The following is a 19,984-nucleotide window of genomic DNA, read 5'->3' as shown; positions in this document are numbered from 1 at the left end:
AAGTCAACACCTTGAACCTGTTGTTGTGCTTCCTCACAAAACAGAAAAGCAATACCAAACAACCTTACATTATGGCGGAGTACACTGTCCGGATGCAAGAGGCAGCAGTCCTTAGGCCGAATCCACAGGTAGACGGAAATCTGAGAAAACAAATACGCTTTGTCCATTGTTTTCACCGCAACACATATTTTTAAGTCAGCAAATGTATCTTTTTATAAACCCTGGAGACATTTTTTCAGCAAAGCAACCCAGAAGTTCACATCAGCAGGTGTATAAAGGGAGGTGCTGTGTCACTTTTCTCCAGTAAAAAGAAAACACCTCTTGTTGTACCACTTTTGAAGAGACTTTAAACATCAGGAACCATATAATGGAACATTTTAGATTATTTTAGAAAACCCTAACTATAACCACTCTGTGCCTAGTTTGGGCCGACACAATCAGATTCAAATAAAGTCTGCATTCTGGTTCAGGCAAATTCATACTCAATCAGATTCAGGTTGAAAAAATGCTGAATTGTTTCCCGTTCAAGCCAATTACAGTTGATTCCAACAAAATCAGATTCACATTTATTCCAGTTTAGGCCAATTAATTCTATTTTAATGCAATTGCAAGTCAATGACAATATGATTTCTACCTCGTTGAACAGTTTACATCCAGGACAGCTACGTATCACAATGCTACACACTGAAACCATATATATCAGTTTCTACATCTAGGCTTTTGCATTTTTGCTTACGGTAAAATTATTGCAGACAAATTTACATTTTCTTACAGTGGAAAATGTTGCAACACAAAGAATTAGCATTTAAGAACCACAGTATTTGCATTATCCATACCTTTAGGACTACATCTAGTGACTTTTACTAGAGTATACTTTGAAGCACCCACTTATGGTTTTAATTGATTTATAGAATGTGACTACATATCACAACATATTTTTTGTTTTTAATTTTCTATAAAATTAAAATTTTGTTGTAACTTGAGTATTTTTTAATTGTCAATGAAAATTGGTGCCTCACCAATTCAAGTCACCTCAGATTGCTTCACTTTTGGTTCAATGCTTTCAAGTTTGATAATTTTAACAAAAGCTGCATCAAATCTTCTTAGTGAAATTTAGGTTAGATTTGGTGAAATTGTAGCTTATAAATCTAGCTACATATCTTACCATATAAACCATAAAAAGTTATTTCTGAAGAGAACAGCCAGGATTTAAAAACAGACATAAAACACTGCTGTAATCTTCTACTCTGGTTTGCGAGACAAAAAACATAAAATCCAGCTAAACAGAAAAGTAAATGCAGGACTAAAACTTCCCCTAATAAATGAGATGGTTTATTATTTTACAGCAGCTCAGTTAACTCTGCCAACAGTAAGGCAGTGATATACACAACTTCCTTTCATGAATAAACAGTTAACAGTGGTATTCATTGCTGATTAAACAGTTGAACTCTTTCATGGAAGAAGTTCATGCAGTTTTCCTGTGAGGAAGTCAGTGATGTTTACCAGTTGAATGTACTTCACCTGCCTTTAAATTCCAGCTCTGAAATACAAGTGCATCTCAGTAAGTTAGGATATCACTGAAGTTATTTTTTAAAATCAGTATTCATGATTAAAAAAGCAACACAGTAGAAGTACTGACACTTCCAGACTGTTTGTGCCAAGTTGTCAAGTCTTTATTGCAGCCTTCAGCAGAGTTGGGTTTGGTGTCTCATCTTATAATTTTTTTTTATTTTCATGTCGGGGTGAATTTGGAGGCCAATTAAGCAGATGCTGTGGTGTTAAAATCAGGCATCGATACATCTGGCATTTACATATAACTCGTCAGCAGAGGACAGCATGTAGTGTTTCAAAACTTTCGAATGGATGTACTGACTCAAAAGTACTACAAAGTTTTGTAGACCTGCACTGATTTTGGACTTCAGAAAACACAAATGAGCAACACATCAGAGGCTTCAACCATCTTGGATCCTATGCCTCCCCCACTCTTCCTCAAGACTCTAGGAAACCAATTTAAAAATGAAATGTTGGGGAGAGACTTACTGTTCTATATTTAAGTCTTATGGACATTGCAGATTACATGTAACTAGTACTTTATACAAGCAAAAATATGCCGAGAATCATTCATATTTAACAAGCTACACTAAAAGACATTGAGGACAAAGTTAGACATTAAATTCCAACAAAAACCTTTATTGGCATTCATTTGATGCAGTTACAAGACATTTGAGGTACACAGAATGCGATTCAAAAGATTTCATAAGAAGCTATTAACTGCCCCTTAACCCTTCTCTTAGCGTCCCACTGGGCTAGTTTTTCAAAGCAAGCAAGACCAATTCAGTGGATAAACCACAGAAGGAAGGCTGACGTTGGGACACAGAAGAGAAGGAAGGGTAAAGAGGATAGAAGACAATATGTACAGCACATGTAGGGAAGTAGAGGTCACAGACAGGAGAGGATGGATGATCTGCCACACCTGTGAGCTTACAAACCGGCAAACGGCAGCGAAGGGTCGAGCCCCGGAACTGCACCGGGCACTCAGCACCGCAACACGCCACACCATGTCACCACCGCACTGCACCGCATCTTAACAGCTAACCAGCATTACTCAACTGCTACACAACTGCGCCTAGTGCACAAAAGATACACAAGAAAGAAGGTTAGAGTCATAGGAAAGCAACTTGAACTAGACAGAAAAAAAAGCAGAAACAAAATGTTGCTGGATTAAGCAAATCACAAATTTAAATGGCTTTTATGTCACTGTACACTAAGCCATTTCCCTCCCCCAGTATGAGTGGCAATACAGCTGTAAATACTGCAAACAAAGAGACATCATTTCCTACATCAACTTTTCAAATAAGTTTCATATTCAAAAATGAACAGAGCCTGCTGAAAATTATATTTTGTTTCAGAGGAATTTATTACAAATTCAATGAAAAAGCCCACCCCAAAAACGGTAAATTAAAAAATACCCCATAAATCCCTTTCAATATACTCAGCTTTACAAATGATGTCAAAGTTACAGAATTTGTCTCAACAGATTACAAAGGAACTTAAACATTTAAAACATTTTAGACCAAGATCCAATTAACCTTTCAGTCTGGATTCAGTGGTAATAGTAGAGTATTCTTGCCAAAAAGTGAGGCTGTTCCGGATGTCCTCAAAGGCTCAATGCAAGATCTGGAAGGAAAAACAGAACTTAAGTCACCAAGAGCAAAAAATAGACGCTGGTATCAATTCCTGAAGCTGATCTGAATATTTATTGCATGATCTCTGTCCTGACAGTTAAGAAATCTGAGGTAAACATTTTACTCAATAACTCACTTCCTTATTTTACATGTTTCCTGGCCCCAATTCTTCCCACACTAGCTCTAACAAGGGTCTTGCACCCGGGCATATTGGGAAAAACAAACCTCGGGGTCGGCTCCCTTTATGTGAGGCGGCGGAAACCACAGGCACAGGTGGATAAACTGCTCAGTGCATCTGCCTGTGAGCCCCGCGAGAACGTACCTCACCACACCACCTCATACACCAATTGACAGCCCGAACCACCGCCATGACGACCTGCTTCATAGCAACCACCGTTGCCTCGGTGACCTGCTCCTTAGCAACTGCAATGGCTCTCAGCAACAGGCAGGTCACATGGGCGGGTCACACACTAACTGCTCTCACACTGCAACACCCCCATCTCCTCCTCCTCTCTTTGCAAACAGGACTCAGCAGCTTGGAGGAAAGAATTCCACATTTAGGTGAACGGTTTGAGTAAGCATCCCACATCCCAACCACCCGCCTCCCACCCCAAACACATCAATACAAATGTGAGCACCCCATTTTTATCATGATGCTTTTTAAACCAAATCTTCTACTGCCTGTGTGTGCTTTAAATTGTCTGGGGGAAAAAACAGTTTCAAAATAAGGCACACACAAAGCTAATACTAGACATTTAACAAAGTTCTAACAGCATTCTGCAGTCTTTGCCACTTGCGTGAAGCGTAAAGCCTGCAGAACACAAATGTAAGAAATAAACATTTCAATAGATAAAGAATAAAATAAATCAACCCTTCCCCTGAATACCGTCATATTGCGTCCACATTTGGGTTAAGGCTCTGCTTCGTTGTTTCCTGGTGATTTAGGTCCACTCTTGGACTTAGACCTGGATCGGGACTTTGACCCCCTGTTGGAACCCGGGGTTCGACTCCTCGACTTGGACTTGGAACGGGATTTGGATCTGGAGCGAGACCGTGATCTGGAAGGAGACTTTGACTTGCTCCTCCTCGGCGTTCTGGACTTGGATTTGGACTTCGACTTGGACTTGGACCTGGACCTCGATCTGGACCTGGAGTAGGAACGAGACCTGGAGCGGCTGTAACGGTTACGGCTCCTGGATCGCGAACGGCTTCTGCTCCTGGAGCGGCTGCGGCTTCGTCTGCGACGGCGGGGACTGGTTGAGCGACTGTAGACCACACAAAACAACAAGGAATAAAAAAGTTAAACCAAACAGCAACAGGAAAGCAGCAATGCTGCAATCTGGCAGCTACACCTTTTGTTTGATATTACAAATATACGTCTCTTAGTTTTAGGCGCACAGTTTTACTGTTTTAACCAAACTAATACTGTTATCAGTAAATATTTCGACTTTCTCAACTTTGATATTTGAAGATCTTAAAAATATAATCTTTAGAAATTAACGTGAGCTGGAAACCAAGCATGATATGCTTTTTATACAACCATATCAATGTATTTGGTGAATAAAAAAACAAAAACAAAAAATTATTTTCAGTTAGCTATTGCTGGTATTTTTTTTTATTTTATTTTCTGACAAAGACAAAAAAAAATGTTCCATCATAAATGCTACAAGAGTAACTAGTGTTTAAATACAATTTATTAAGATAATCTTGTCCCTGCTCTTTTCCGAAGTAAGGCTTTTTTCTAAGATACAGTTACTATAATAAAAGGAAAATATGACATAAAGCCTAGTATTTCAATATAATATAAATTAATTTAAAATGCTTTGAAGCATGTTTAAAACATTTTATATGCTCTTGATATAATTGTTTTTGTGAACCTACTGAAAAAAAAACTTGGAGCTACGCTGCTCTGAGCTCTGTGACCACGTGCCCATTCGAGCACATGTCCAACAAAAACCTCATGCTACACCTATATTCAAAATTACCTCCTGCTTCTTCGTCCGTAGCCTCCGTACCTGCGAGGTGGAGCCCCTCTTCGGCTGTACATCGAGTCCGGCGGCCGTCCGTAGCGGGCCATCTGAACCCTCAGCTCGCGCCCGTCGAGTAGCGCGCCATCCATGGCGTCCATTGCGTCTTCAGCGTCGCGCTTGTCGAGGAACCGCACGAAGGCGAAACCGCGGCTCTCTTTGGTGTACCGGTCCCGGGGAATGTACACGTCCCCCACCCGACCATACTTCTCAAAAACTCGTCGGAGAGTCTCGGGAGAAGTTCTGTAAGTCAGGTTGTCCACTTTGAGGGAAGTCATCCCTTCGACGTCTGGCGGCGGCCTACCGTAACTCATTTTTCTTGGTCGTTTCCAAGCAACGAAGCGAGGCTGCTAAGACTGAAACTGTGAGGCCTATAACCTAATAAAAATATTTTTGACTTCAAAATGGCAAGAAGGTTAACCTCCGCCAAATCAATCTAAGTTATGAAAATACAACCACTCGGTGGTTGTCTAACCGCGCTGCTTTTCACGTGAAATGGCGGCAGTGAAGCTTCCTTTTCCTTTTTTCTTTGCGCCCGTGTTGGCCTCCTCTGATTGGCTATTTAGCTATCCGCCTCTTTCTGTGTGATTATTACACTGCCCCCTGTTGACTAGGAGTGCATAACATCAACCGTACCGCTTTGTTTTGTATGAAGTAATTTAGTTTAGTTTTTCGATTTTCTTGTATATCCTTTCCTATCCTGTTACTTTATTATTATTTAGTTTTAATGACTACACAACTACAATGGTATTTCATTCCCTAGATGCTTGCTATTTTATACTTAAATAAAATAACTCAAGCCTTTTACTAATACCTGCCATTTGTAGTAAAGTAGATTTAAATGTGGTGAACGATGTTTTAATGAATATTTATACGTTTAGATGTCCTACTTACCAGGTTTACCTAAAAGGCTCCCGTATAGAAGAAATGACCGAGCAAGTTTTGGTTTTTATTGATTTTTGTGAACTTACACTTATAGACCACTAGGTGACAGTGTAGGAATTATTATACTAGATTCCAATGAAGCGGTTTACATGCAAAGAAATTATTAAGATCCAAGATAACTGTTTTTGATTATCTGTCCATTGTAGTGACTTCTAGTCATTAAGGAGTTAGTTATCGAGTTCTTCTCAAGAAGTCGATATAATTTTATTAAAGTGTTTTAAACTTTGCCTGTGTGATATGGTCACTGACCTTTATAGGACAAATTAATTATGGTTTTTCAAATCCATTTTAAACCACAAAAGCACATTGGTAAAGACATAAAATGACAATGGAAAGTTGATTGGAAGGAAAAAGTGGGGTAGCAAAAAGGGTATACGTAACAGTCCATAACCGCAGTCTAGATTATGGTTCAAGAACCACTGGAAGCTGTATCCAGGTCATTGGTGTGTAACTGTTGCACCCATATCATTAAGCCAAAATGGCCATCAACTTAATTTCTTTTGATTGACACCCATTTCAATCAATTGTGCTGGTCTACGCTCTTTCCATAACCAATTAAACTTACCATATCCAATTAAATTCACCTCCATATCCAACTAAATTCACCTTGTACTTGATTTACTATGTAAAATTTTAAATATTCAGGGTGTTACCTTCACACAGAGAGATCAAGCTTCTGCATATGCTCCAAAGAATTGAAAAACTGCATCTAATTTAATGCACAGGCGTATTTAGGGGTGTGGGAATGTTAGGAGGTTGGCCACTCCAGAATCATATGCATTCTCAAAAGCTCCTTTTTTGTTTGTTTGTTTTGTTTTTCAGTTCATGTAAAATGCTGTCAGAAGCTGGACAGTTACTCAGTGGTCCCAGGCCTGAATAGAACCCCATAGTGTACTGTGAAGAGGAAGATGACACCAGACCCAACAATGCTGACAAGATGAAGGTCACTGCAAAAGCACCCTGGGATAATCACCTCCATGCAATGCCCTATTGATGCTGCATATACTCTGTATTACATGGAAATGTCCATGTTTTATTCATCTATAATGATCACACTATGTTACATTTAACATTTTAAGTAAAGATCATCATATCTTTAACAGTGTTCAAATCATGAACTACTGTCCTAAAATAAAAGTAACGTCTAACTCTTGTCCTTGAGAACTATGATCCTGCAACCTTTAGATGCACCCCTTCTACAACATTGCTAATTCAAATAAATGGTTCATTACTTGGTCTCTGTGGAGTTGAGTGACATGATTATGAGGGATTTCACTCATTTGATTCAGGTGTGTTGGAGCAGGCAGACAGGAATTCATGGAGAATAATACCCAAGGTACCTCTAAAAGGTTCTGCGTACTGTCCTCTTAATTGCCCTCTTTTGGATTGACTTAAAGTTTCAACAATCGCTCGTTAATTCATTTGAATTAATTTTTATATTTGGTGTGTTTTTTTTCAGTTGAGAAAACACTTATTCATAGGCGTAGGAAGCGGGGGGAACAGGGGGAACATGTCCCCCCCGGGAGTCAGGAATTCTGCCATGAATATCACTCGTTTATGACATCTTGTTGTCAGCTTATTTTCATATATAGAACGAAATCTTTTTGGTTAAGCTGTTTTAATTCTGGAATAGTCACATGTCCAAAATTTTACTGGTAACTTTGTTTAAAAGTTAGCTAGTCTAGTCACAATGATTTAGAATGAGACTGAAAAAGCAGCGGAATTAGCCTTTTTATTATTTAAAGTGAGCAACACCTGATCATACTCGACCACTTAACTTGAATTTATGTATTATATTATATTATATTATATTATATTATATTATATTATATTATATTATATTATATTATATTATATTATATTATATTATATTATATTATATTATTTAGATATTTAGGAGAACAGCAGTGCTAGAATGATGTTGAAGAAAGGTGAAGAAGCTCTGGTGAGGTCTTCATTTAGTGTAGTGAAATATGTATGAACTGTTTTTAATTTTTAAATAAGCTAAATTATTTTATCATGAGAGGAGCAGATCAGGCATAGGAGAGCCAGGTGGAGTTTCAGAGTGTGAAGATATAAAAATTATATTAATTAATTATATTAATTATATAAAAAATTATATTAATTACATGAGACAATAAGAAAAGTGCTTGAGGAGAGGTTTAAAAATAAATTAGTGAAATTTTTTGCTACAAAGTAAATAGAGTTGAGATGTATAATAATGTATACATCTGAAAATAAAGTTGTTTAAATTCTCATTCTGTATGATAAAAACATACTTTTTATATTTAGTTCACATTCTGATCCTAAAAATTACTGTAGTGTCTGTTGTAAATCCATGAATCCATGCAGGAACACCAGGCTGCAGAGAGTCAGAGGGAGACAGAGACAGAAACACACATCCGTAGATATTTTTAGTTAAATGTTTGCGGCTAAAAATGACAGGAGAATAAAAACATTTAGGCTTTTTGCTTCAGTGTTTTTTATAGCTCATGTTTGGTAAGTTACTGAATGCAGGGCTGGAAAGTGAGACTGAGTTAACAGTGAGGAGCTAAGGTGTCTGTTAAACGTGAAAAGTATCATTTTTATTTATTTTGTAGATCAAATTGTTGCACTGATGTAGAGAGTTGTTCAAGAAGAACAAAACTTGTTTTTTAGATTTTATTTTTGTTGGTCAAACTGCTGTATTGAGTTTAAAACTGCAGAGTCCTATTTTATTATTTGTTTTTTACTTTGGTTTTAGAAAGAAGTAGAACCAGTTCAACTGCAAGTCAATTTATATCAGTGCATTTTGACCAATAATCAAATGTTTTTTGACCAATAAGATAAATCAGAATCTGGTAGCCTGTCTGTGCTACCAGAGTATGTAGCTTGCTAGTTGTGAGGCAAATGCTAAAGTGAGTGTTCATCCTGGAATCCTGATTATTGGATTGTAAATAGTAACACTTGTTACTGAAACAAGGGTCAGATTAGAGTAACACATTACTGATGTGTTGATGGCATAATTGTTTGACATTTCTGCTCAAAATATTTACTGATCTGTCAGGTTTCCGATATGCGTCGCCCCCAATGACAGACTCGTTTCTACGCCCTTGCCTAGAACACTCTAAAAGGCAAAACCTATTCTTACTTAAATTAGGTTTGTATGCTTTACTCAAGTTTCACTAAATTGTTTATTCAACTCAAGTAATGTGAGCAATGTACATGTTTGGCCTGAGAAAAGTACAAGACTACAATATTTTGAGTAAACTGGATTTGACTATTTTTGTCACTGGAGTGAATGCTTCAGCTAAGCAGTGCGCATGCGCAGTAAAGAGCGGGAAGCTTCCATTGGAAGAAACAGAGCTTCTTTAAAGGTGAGTTATTCGTCTTCAGTATATTTTTATATGCCATGTATGCCTTTACTACTCGCATATATGGTTACAGGCAGGCACGTGCAGAGGGGGGAGCTGGGGGTGCTTGAGCACCTGCCCTTTTTGCTCCTTGCCCCCAAGTGACCTTTTGGTCAATGTTTATTTTATTTTATTATTTTTTTGTATTATTATTTTCTAAGCCCTCTTGTGACACATAACATGTACTAAAATTATTTATTTATTTATTTATTTATTTATTTATTTATTGTATAACATAATAAGCCGGTCACCTTGTTACCTTTGACCTTTTGCCCGTGACGCATGACGCAGTTGCCTCTAGCGCAGTGCGATAAGGCGGCTAACTGGAGTTCAACGTAGCGAAGGTTCCAGATTACAGAACAGTTTTTGGTGAATTATAAAAACCGTTTTTGGTAAATAAAGTGGAGTAGACTTGCTGCTTGTCAGATGACGGAAAACGTTGAAGTATCGTTTCTGCTTCAGCTCGGAGTCGCGGTTTAAGCAGAGATGTAATGAAATACAACAGACACTGACAGGCCTCTGCGTCTGCCTTTCTCTGAAGAACTACTGAGCGGGAGGAGACAGCCAGGTGAGGAGAAACTGTTCTTATCTATCGATTCACTATTTTTATCATACAGACATTAGGCTGTTGTTGGTGCGCTATTAGCTAGCTGCTAGCTAAAAATCTTCTCCCCTGTACCGTTAATGATATCAGTCATTCTTTAGTATTTATTATGCAATAAGGGCACATCGCCCCTCCAAAACCGATCATCTCCATAATGGATATATGACCGATCTTCTAATTTCCTTTGCTGCATAATGTACATTTCATTTATTCTGGCGTTAGGTAAATGTATCTTGAAGGAAAATAGCACTTAAATAAAAGTCCAACAAGGATATTCATTTAGAATTAAAAATAACTCACCGTGAATTACCATGATAGATATAATGAATGTGACATTAATGAAGGGGAAACAACTCAACCCAGACTTTTAAGTAAGTTTAGGGTCTGGTTCGCAGAGTCTGAAGTTAATTTTGTTTCCCAATTATTCAATGGAGGAAAAGAAAACTAACCTCAGTTAAGTAAAATAAAATTGTAATCAAAGCTTTTGGAATTGTAATGATTCCTTTTTTAAAAAAAACAAATAATTTTGTTTAAAAAAACATTTTAATTAAATAACTAATTTTTGTCTTGTGAACATAAAAAGTTATTTGCCAAACATAAACTTTTATTTGCACACCAGAAATCTTTTATTGCGATTTTAGGCCCTGCCCACGACGTCATGTGAGAATCACAAGCAAAACTTTTAGTCAAACAAAAACTTAGAATTTTTAAGAAAAGATTTGACAAGCGCAAATAAGTTTGTTTTGCAAAAAAAAATTCACTTCATGAGACAAATGTATGATTTAAATGTTTAAAAAAAGTTTTTAAAGAAAAACTCAGTAGGCTTTTCTCATGGTGACATGCATTAACCTTCCTATGGTGTTAGGGTCCCTATGGACCCGTTTTGAGTTTTAGCATGCATAAAAGTACTTCATACATTTGTTTTTTGCGTTGAAACTTTTTGACTTTGTCAGGGACTTCCATTTAAACAAAGTAAAATAATTTTTTTTTTTTTACTAAATTATAAAGTGCTCTGGTGAAAAAATGACTTTTGTGGTGTTTGGGTCATTTGTGACCCAGTTAAAATTTTCGATTATAAAACAATAAAAAATGACAAAAATTAAATCATAAACACACAATCAACCAACAGCCTCTTCCTCCAACCACTTGAAGTTCATTTAGGGGCTTTTCTCTTAGCCTTTTTGCAAGAACAAACAAAGGGAGACATTTCCAGGCTTGTCAAGCCATTTGAGTGTAGACGTGGTGACTTGCAGAGTACACATCTCCAATTCACAGGATTGAATCTTCTCACAACAATGAGGAGAAGATTCACTGTAAATGAAGCTTTGGATCACATCTTTGCTGAAAATGAGGCAGAGGACACACAGGATTTTAGCGATTGAGATAAGCAGGCCTCTGAGAACGAAGATGATGTGGAGTACCAATTGGAAGAAACAGACACAACTGATCAGTCTGAAGAGGAGGTCACTGGTGCTGAAGCTGCTCCTGCTGAATCATTCCAATCCAAACGTGGCAACATCCGTTGGAGCACAGTTCCTCCTGATGTGCATGGAAGGACAGCTGCTGCAAACATCATCAAAATGACCCCTGGGGTCAAGAGGTTTGCTGTGACAAGAGTAAGTGACATCAAGACGTGCTTTGATCTTTTCTTGCCATTGTCACTAAAAAAAGTCATAATTGCTATAACAAACCTTGAGGGGAAAAAAGTCCATGGCAACACTTGGAAAGACATTGATGAGACGTACCTGGATGCCTACATTGGTGTTCTCCTCCTTGCTGGAGTTTACAGATCCAGCAATGAGGCAACTGAGAGTCTCTGGGATGCATCAACGGGCAGAAATATTTTCCGGGCAACAATGTCTCTTCGGACCTTTCAGATGATCTCAAGAGTCCTCAGATTTGACAATCGAGACACCAGAGCAAAATCTGACAAGCTTGATAATATTAAAATTAAAATCTTTTTTTTGTTGAACATTTAAGAAATGTGTTTTAATATCTCTCAGTTACACTCAGGTAACACAACAACTGATTATTTTGTTGCCTTCTTCTCTTAAGGTTCATTTGACCACTTTTTAGACATTGAAAACGAGGGGTATTTTGTTAAAACAAAGGCCCAGGGGGCCACAAAAAAATATTAAAACCAATCTTTTCATGGATAAGGGAGCCCAACCAGCTAAACAAGAGTTAAGAAAAACATTTGATGATAAAAGATTGTTTTTAGGGCATTTTATGGCTGATTTAATACACGGGTCCAAAATGACCCGCTAACACTACAGATGGCAGGAGAAAGCTAACACCAGAGGAAGGTTAACAACTAAATATTTGCTTTTGTTTTTTTCTTTTTTCTGCAGTTCGACATTAAAGTTTGATGCAGCTCTGCTTTCCTGAATGGACCATCTTCATCTCCACTGCAGCAAAAAGGCAGCTGTTTTTATAGATTACAGTCACTAAAAGGTTGCATTGTGCCCTTGTTTATATTTTTAATAGTGTAATTATGTAAAGACAAAATATGTCTGGTGGTCCAGCTCTGATTTACATATCTTGCTAAATTGCGGGTTTGAATATTGCAATACTTACCTATAACAAAATGCAGAAAGAGATTACTAATAAAATATCTACATATACATAGTGTTATGCTCTATATGGAGATGTTCGTAAGGTTTGATTGTACATGTCACAATTTTGTAATTTATCATTGTTTATTAAACTTTGAAATCTGAGAGGCTTTAATATTCTGTCCTATAATACGGTTGGATGGGCCCTTTTTTTTTTGAGCACCTGCCCCTTTAGTGGTCTCTGCACTGGCCTGAGACTCATGGTCCACAAAGACATAAAACACAATAACACACATAAAAAATAAAGACTAAATCTTAGGTTGTCATGCTGCTCTAAATTGGCATTGCTGGACGATATTTGACATCTATTTTATTACTATTGTTTTTTTTAATGTTCCAAATATTTGAGCAGTCGTGATTTTTGTCATATCTATCTATCCTCAGCATAGTTCTATTGTGCGTATTTTGGATTTATAAGCTGAGCACAGGGTGCCCGGGGCTGTACGCACTGTGTGGACCTTGAGATTTTCCTAAAATAGAAAAGTATAATTTTTAAATTTTTTAAATTATCTAATCCTCTTTACTATTAACGTTTAGGAGAAAAAACGATCTATTGTGTCAAAACATCTTGTACGTAGCGAATCTGTGTGAGTCCGTGGAGGTGGGAACAAAGCCTAAATCTTATTGGTGAGTTTACTTTAGTAAATGTGGCTGCTTGGCACATATACTGTTAGTTAAAAATGAATGAGCGGAGTCTGAATTCTCCCGTAGTTCTAAGAGCGTCGTTTGGATCCAGCCAGAGCTTTTGGTTCTGGCGGGTCGCCGGTTTATGAGCTATCTAGATAGATAGCTAGACCGACCGACCTACCTACCTACCTACCTACCTACCTACCTACCTACCTACCTACTTACTTACTTACTTACTTACTTACTTACTTATCTAAGGGCTACCGTCCTACCTGGATCAAATAAACTGCTCATTTCAAGCCTATTGCAGAGAGGAATGAATGCTGGTGAAGAAATTCAGACATTTTGGAGCAGAGGTGAATCTAAAAGTTGCACGATGGTAGCCCTTGAGGACTGGAGTTGGTGACCCCTGGCCTACTGGATCATTTCAGTGGAGATTTCAGACTGTGGCAGGAAGCCGGAGTGCCCAGAGAGAAACCTGCAAACAGGAAACCTGTCAAATCTTTTTAAATTTTGTCCCATAAATTTAAATCAGACACATGTTTGGTCCCAGTCAGATTTTTCCAGCTCAAAATGATTACTAATTAGATCTTCTAGGATTCTTTTCTTCTTCCGATGTTAATATTTGTAGCTCCTCTCCAAAGGGCCCTTTGCCTTCTTCCAGAGGAGGGGCTGGAGAAACTAACCTCTGGTGTCTGATCACTTCTTCTCGTAAATGTAAATGAATCCGTTGTTGAGCATGTCTTCACTGCAGTCGCTGTCTGCAGTGAAGACATGCTCGTTGTCTGCCTTCACGGTTCGTTCTCCCTTCATTAGGTAACAGTAAATGTCTGTCTGCTTTGGATCCCCACAGATGACGGAGGACAGGTGGTACGTCTCCGTCCCACATTCTGCAGGCACATTGATGGTCTGAGTGGCTTTGGTTTGGTATTCCCTGGTAAACCTATGCAGAAAAAACACCAGGACCTTGTTATCGGTCAGACAGTGTTTCTTCTGCCAGGGTGACCCGCAGCCTGAACAACGGCGTTTGCACGCCAAATCCAACCAGTATTCAAGCAGTATAGAAATACTGGTTGAAAATAATACTGGTGGAAGGGCAATCATAGCGCCATTGTTCAGGAGCCTGAGGGAAGTGGCTCCACAGTTAGAGCAAGAGTCGTTGTCATACAATTCTCTATCTGTGTCGCCGCCAAACGAATCCAGCCAGACCAGCACAGACTCCAGCAAACTTTTTGTGTCGTAGTCCTTTCCCACGCCTGATGGCAGCTTCTTCTCCCTCAGCTCCATCAGAACTAGGGAAAGGTCTTCCTGACAAAAATGCTTGCCTGGCTGACGGACAGCTGAGAGGAGGAGACTCCCACAGCAGGGGATGGACGATGCCTCCAGAAAAACCCTTTCTTGAGCGAGACACCGCTTGGTGACGCTCAAGTTTAGGACGCTCTGGAATGCAGCGTTCACCCAGCTGTTCTGGAGCTCATTGGAGAACTTGAAGAAGTTCTCCTCCGCTTGTCCTGGTCCTGCAGATGTCGTCCCTACATCTGGCAGATCCGAGCCAACGCTATCTACTGAATTAACGTTAGGGGAACAGGAAACCTCGACAGCAACAGAGATATTTACATTTAGAGCTGGTTTTTCGGACAAACAAGCAACTCTGTTGTGTTCTGAAATACAACGTTCCCCGTCCGGGGAACGTTGTATTTCAAAGGCGCCTGTGAATGTGCCCTTCAGAGGACTCTCCTGTAAGGATGGGACCAGCGAAACCAAAGCTTTGGCTGTCACTTCAACCACAGCTTTGGCTGCGAGATCAGCCACAGACCAATCTTCCCCAGCTGGGTTAGATTTTTCTGCGACTGCAGTCTCACCCTCATGTTGTACCATCGTTTCTGAACAAACCTCCCCAGCCGGGTCGGTTTGTCCAGAGACGGTACCATCATCCTCTGTACTGTCTCGTTCAGAGGACGAGATGGAGTCCGAGGTCCCAACATCCAGCGCCTTTTCAGAACAAACCTCCCCAGCCGGGTCGGTTCGTTCTTTGGAACTGGATGGAAATCCTTTCCAAAACAGATCGTCCTCTTCATCCTGATCGTTTTCTTTGTTGCAGTCCTTACCTGGAAAAAAACGATCGCACACTTTCTTCATCCCAGTCGTCACGGCATATCCGATGCCCCAACCAACCGGGAATATCAGGGGAACAAGCGCCGTCGCAAAACTGAACATTGTTGCTTTACACAAATATGAAACTCCAAGAAATGTCTGGATCCTGACTGATGCTTAGAGATTCCAGCATTCAAGCATTAGAACTTCTTTGATCTACTGTGATGTACATAATGTCATCTATGACCTCATCAGTGAGCTCACTGGACTTCTAGTGCAACGCCTTGCTTCTGATTGTTGCTATGGAAATGATCAGCTCAGCTCTGCATGACTCAAGCTGGCATAAATATTTAAATAAAACATAATTTTTTATTTATTTAACATGAAGAGATTAAAAGATTTGTATATGATTTATTTTTTGCTTTTGTGGTTTTCCATACCTGCTGTGGTATAAATGTTCTGAAGCCTTTTTTCCACTATACTTTTTAATTACAATTATGGTAATTTATTAGGATTATTAATGTATTAATAATTGCACAGTGCTAGAAAATGTCTGTGAGTTATTATATTTATTTTTATAAATTTTCGCAGACAATTTAATGCTGTGACTATTTTACGAAACATAAGAAACAACAGGATCCAGCCCTGCACTTATACATCATTTTATTGAGGTCCAAAACCTAAAAGGGCTTCATGATTGTATTTCAAAGGCAGATTTCAAGAACAACTCGGGCAAGAGTTTGGGTCAGACTGTGCTATTCCGGTATGTAGAGGTGTGCTGGAATATATATATATATATATATATATATATATATATATATATATATGACAAACCCACTGAATTGATTTGACAGGTGCCATCATTTCAATTGAACAAGAGCGCGCGCCTAACATTACAAGTGCCCCCCCACCTCAAAAATGAATCCGGCGCCGCTGCCTGCACCACCTACTGGACCTTCACTGACTTTATTTCCAGGATTTGATTTCTGGTCAAGATAAGATAGTTAATTTCTTGTTTAGCAAGATGAACCAAAAAGAACTTTTTAGAAAAAATGGCCTGCAATCTGCACTGAAATGTTATATTGAATGTATCAGATCATTGTGAAGTTGTTAAACATTTTAAACAAGGTTTTTACAGAAGATCTTTTCAACAGGTGATCGAGAGGTTTTTCTAGTAATTATTTAAATTCAGATTGTTAAAAATGTTAGAAACATCCGTCTTGTTGAAGGTTTTAAAGAGATTACTTAGTTGATGAGTTAAATTAAATGAATGTAGCAACTTTTTATATTTATCATACATTTATTTATCTATTCTATTAGATGTTTGTCTAAAGTAGCGGTTCTCAACGTGGGCGGTACCGCCCCCCAGGGGGCGTTCAGAGGACGGCAGGCGGCGCTGGCGACATTTTTACAAAAGGGGGGCGCTGGGATGTCTTTGGGGGGCGTTTGGTAAAGTTGTTGTGGATTTAAATCCACAACAATACCAGTTTAGACTTTGAGCAACTTGGTAAAACTGTATTGTGTAACATTAAACCATGCTTGGCTGCAAATGTATCGATGGCAGCTCTTCTATTCAGTGTTTGTAGCTTCATGGCGCAGCTCCGCTCCGCATCAGTTCAGCGTTACACCGGCTGATGACGCTGCTGTGATTCACTTTGTCTGGTATTTATGTAGGCTACATATGACAGGGGGGGCACTGGTGTAACAGCACCAGGTTATTCCTGTACATTATTTGGAATCATTCTAAGTCAACCTAATATCTAAAGAAGAAAAACAATAATAAATATATGAAAAGAAAATGTATAAAACTTTATATAAGTCCATGTGATGACATAAATAAATAGATTTTTATCAGGCGCAATACCAGCCTCCTTTATACTAAAAACAAGCTGATATTCAGGCATGTGCAGAGGGGGGGTGCTTGAGCACCTCCCCTTTTTGCTCCTTGCCCCCAAGTGCCCTTTTGGTAAATTTTTATTTTTTATTTTTTTGTATTATTATTTTCTAAGCCCTCTTGTGACACATAACATGTACTAAAAGCCGGTCACCTTGTTACCTTTGACCTTTTGCCCGTGACGCATGACGCAGTTGCCTCTAGCGCAGTGCGATAAGGCGGTTAACTGGAGCTCAACGTAGCGAACGTTCCAGATTACAGAACAGTTTTTGGTGAATTATAAAAACCGTTTTTGGTAAATAAAGTGGAGTAGACTTGCTACTTGTCAGATGACGGAAAACGTTGAAGTATCGTTTCTGCTTCAGCTCGGAGTCGCGGTTTAAGCAGAGATGTAATGAAATACAACAGACACTGACAGGCCTCTGCGTCTGCCTTTCTCTGAAGAACTACTGAGCGGGAGGAGATAACCAGGTGAGAAAAAACTGTTCTTATCTATCGATTCACTATTTTTATCATACAGACATTAGGCTGTTGTTGGTGCGCTATTAGCTAGCTGCTAGCTAACGACTTTGCTAGCAAAGCTAGATAACTAAAAATCTTCTCCCCTGTACCGTTAATGATGTCAGTCATTCTTTAGTATTTATTATGCAACAGGAGCACATCGCCCGTCCAAAACCGATCATCTCCACAATGGATATATGTCCGATCTTCTAATTTCCTTTGCTACATAATGTACATTTCATTTATTCTAGCCTTAGGTAAATGTATCTTGAAGGAGTCCAACAAGGGTATTATTCATTTAGAATTAGAAATAACTCACCCTGAATTACCATGATAGATATAATGAATGTAATAAAAGTGTGTCAAAAACTCAACCCAGACTTTTAAGTAAGTTTAGGGTCTGGTTCGCAGAGTAAAATAAAATTGTAATCAAAACTTTTGGAATTGTAATGATTCCTTTTTTTAAAAAACAAATCGTTTTGTTTAAAAACTTTTTAATTAAATAACTAATTTTTGTCTTGTGAACATAAAAAGTTATTTGCCAAACATAAACTTTTATTTGAACATATCAGAAATCTTTTATTGCGATAATAGGCCCTGCCCACGACGTCATGTGAGAATCACAAGCAAAACTTTGAGTCACAAACAAAACCTTAGAATATTAAGAAAATATTTCTGACATGCACAGATAAGTTTGTTTTGCAAAAAAAAAAATTTCACTTCATGAGACGAATGTGATTTAAATGTTTATAAAAGTTTTTTAAGCAAAACTCAGTAGGCTTTTCTCATGGTGACATTCAACAATACAATTCAATATTTGCTTTTGTTTTTTTCTGCAGTTCCACGTTAAAGTTTGATGCAGCTCTGCTTTCCTGAATGGACCGTCTTCATCTCCACTGCAGCAAACAGGCAGCTCTTTTTATAGATTACAGTCACTAAAAGGTTGCATTGTGCCCTTGTTTATATTTTTAATAGTGTAATTATGTAAAGACAGTAGTCTAGATCTGATTTACATATCTTGCTAAATTGCGGGTTTGAATATTGCAATACTTTCCTATAACAAAATAGACCTGCAGAAAGAAATTACTAATAAAATATCTTACATATGCATAATTGTATGCTCTATATGGAGATTCTTAGCTTTGATTGTATACTGTATAGCACAATTTTGTAATTTATCATTGTTTATTAAACTCTGAAAGCTGAGTGGCTTTGTTAATATTCTGTCCTAGAATGCGATTGGATGTGCCCTTTTTTTTGAGCACCTGCCCCTTTAGTGGTCTCTGCACTGGCCTGGTTACAGGTTAATTTTTATTTGAAAAGATGACGCATAAAAGTCTTTGCAGGCTAATATGCTAATGTTAGCATTGGCTCATGGGTCCAACATTAGTTAAAACTGCCACGCCTTTTACTTCAGAGCCTTTAATGTTTTTGTCCATTGTTGTGGAAAAAAAACTTACCAAGCACTGTTTAGGTAAAATCACTCAATCAGGTTTATTTATGAATTATGCACAATACAGAGAGCTTGCAGGACAATCAATCATGAAGCAATTCTGGATGGAAATCTCTGCCAGGCAGAGACAACACATGAGTCTTTTACACACATTAAAGTTAATATTAAATTGGCTTCTCTTATGTCTAGAAGAATAAATTTCTAAACTCTTAAACATCCTTAGGAGTTAAACAACTAAGAATGATCATAATTAAGCTACCCAATTTCATGTGTTTTCTAGGAAATCCAACAAAACAAAAAAAATTACATTAGTGCAGTGAAGGTATAGATAAGTGTCCGTTCAAAACCCAACAAAGCGCAGATTTTCCATCTGGAAAGTAGGTAAAGCGTAGAAGCAGGAACACTGATCGCCTGTCTGCTCAGGAGGATTTGTTACCTGCTGTCATAAAAGTATAAATCTTCACTCTCTGCTTCGGTCACTCGACAGTGGACCAGCAATAGTTCTTTGAGTGGAAAGCCTTTCAGAAACATCTAAACTAGCTGTTGCTCTGGACATTGACCTCTTTGGTGTCAAAAGCTGAAGTACTTGATACTTGGTAGAGTGAAGTTTTGTTGCTCACTCTGTTGCTCTGTTGTTTCAGATTTAA

At 38.3% G+C, this 19,984-nt stretch overlaps 1 protein-coding gene and 1 long non-coding RNA gene across 6 annotated transcripts; both read right to left on the bottom strand.

The window, feature by feature from the left end:
- Positions 1 to 2,462: 2,462 nt before the first annotated feature.
- Positions 2,463 to 5,717, bottom strand: srsf2a (serine and arginine rich splicing factor 2a). 5 transcript variants are annotated; one of them, XR_536316.3, is made up of 4 exons: positions 5,171 to 5,715; positions 4,072 to 4,450; positions 3,090 to 3,177; positions 2,463 to 2,626 (listed from the first exon to the last, which is right to left on the bottom strand). XR_536316.3 is itself a non-coding variant. In XM_008436991.3 (3 exons), exons 1-2 carry the CDS (start codon positions 5,524 to 5,526, stop codon positions 4,096 to 4,098), a joined length of 711 nt encoding a protein of 236 aa, XP_008435213.1. In that variant the 5' UTR covers positions 5,527 to 5,715; the 3' UTR covers positions 2,463 to 3,177; positions 4,072 to 4,095. The 5 variants fall into 5 exon arrangements, 3 of the variants coding, with proteins under 3 accessions (XP_008435213.1, XP_017166471.1, XP_017166470.1); XR_001777672.2 differs by having other exon boundaries at positions 3,090 to 4,450; positions 5,171 to 5,716; XM_008436991.3 differs by having other exon boundaries at positions 2,463 to 3,177.
- A 4,811-nt stretch (positions 5,718 to 10,528) lies between these two features.
- Positions 10,529 to 15,825, bottom strand: LOC145549084 (uncharacterized). Its single transcript, XR_014085032.1, has 3 exons — positions 15,504 to 15,825; positions 12,466 to 13,873; positions 10,529 to 11,002 (listed from the first exon to the last, which is right to left on the bottom strand). It is a non-coding gene; the product is annotated as an uncharacterized LOC145549084 (long non-coding RNA).
- Positions 15,826 to 19,984: the final 4,159 nt, after the last annotated feature.

This window comes from Poecilia reticulata, chromosome 19, assembly GCF_904066995.2.
Source record: "Poecilia reticulata chromosome 19, P_reticulata-male-v2, whole genome shotgun sequence".
Taxonomy (NCBI): Eukaryota; Metazoa; Chordata; class Actinopteri; order Cyprinodontiformes; family Poeciliidae; genus Poecilia; species Poecilia reticulata.
The sequence above is the reverse complement of the archived record's forward strand: the minus strand, read 5'-3'. Positions and strand labels throughout refer to the sequence as shown.

Coding starts and splice junctions, on each gene's coding strand:
- srsf2a (XM_017310981.2), bottom strand. CDS start 5,526: ATGAGTTACGGTAGGCCGCCGCCAGACGTCGAAGGGATGACTTCCCTC. Junction 4,451..5,170: donor TACGGACGAAGAAGCAGGAG/GTAATTTTGAAT, acceptor TGTGGTCTACAG/TCGCTCAACCAGTCCCCGCC.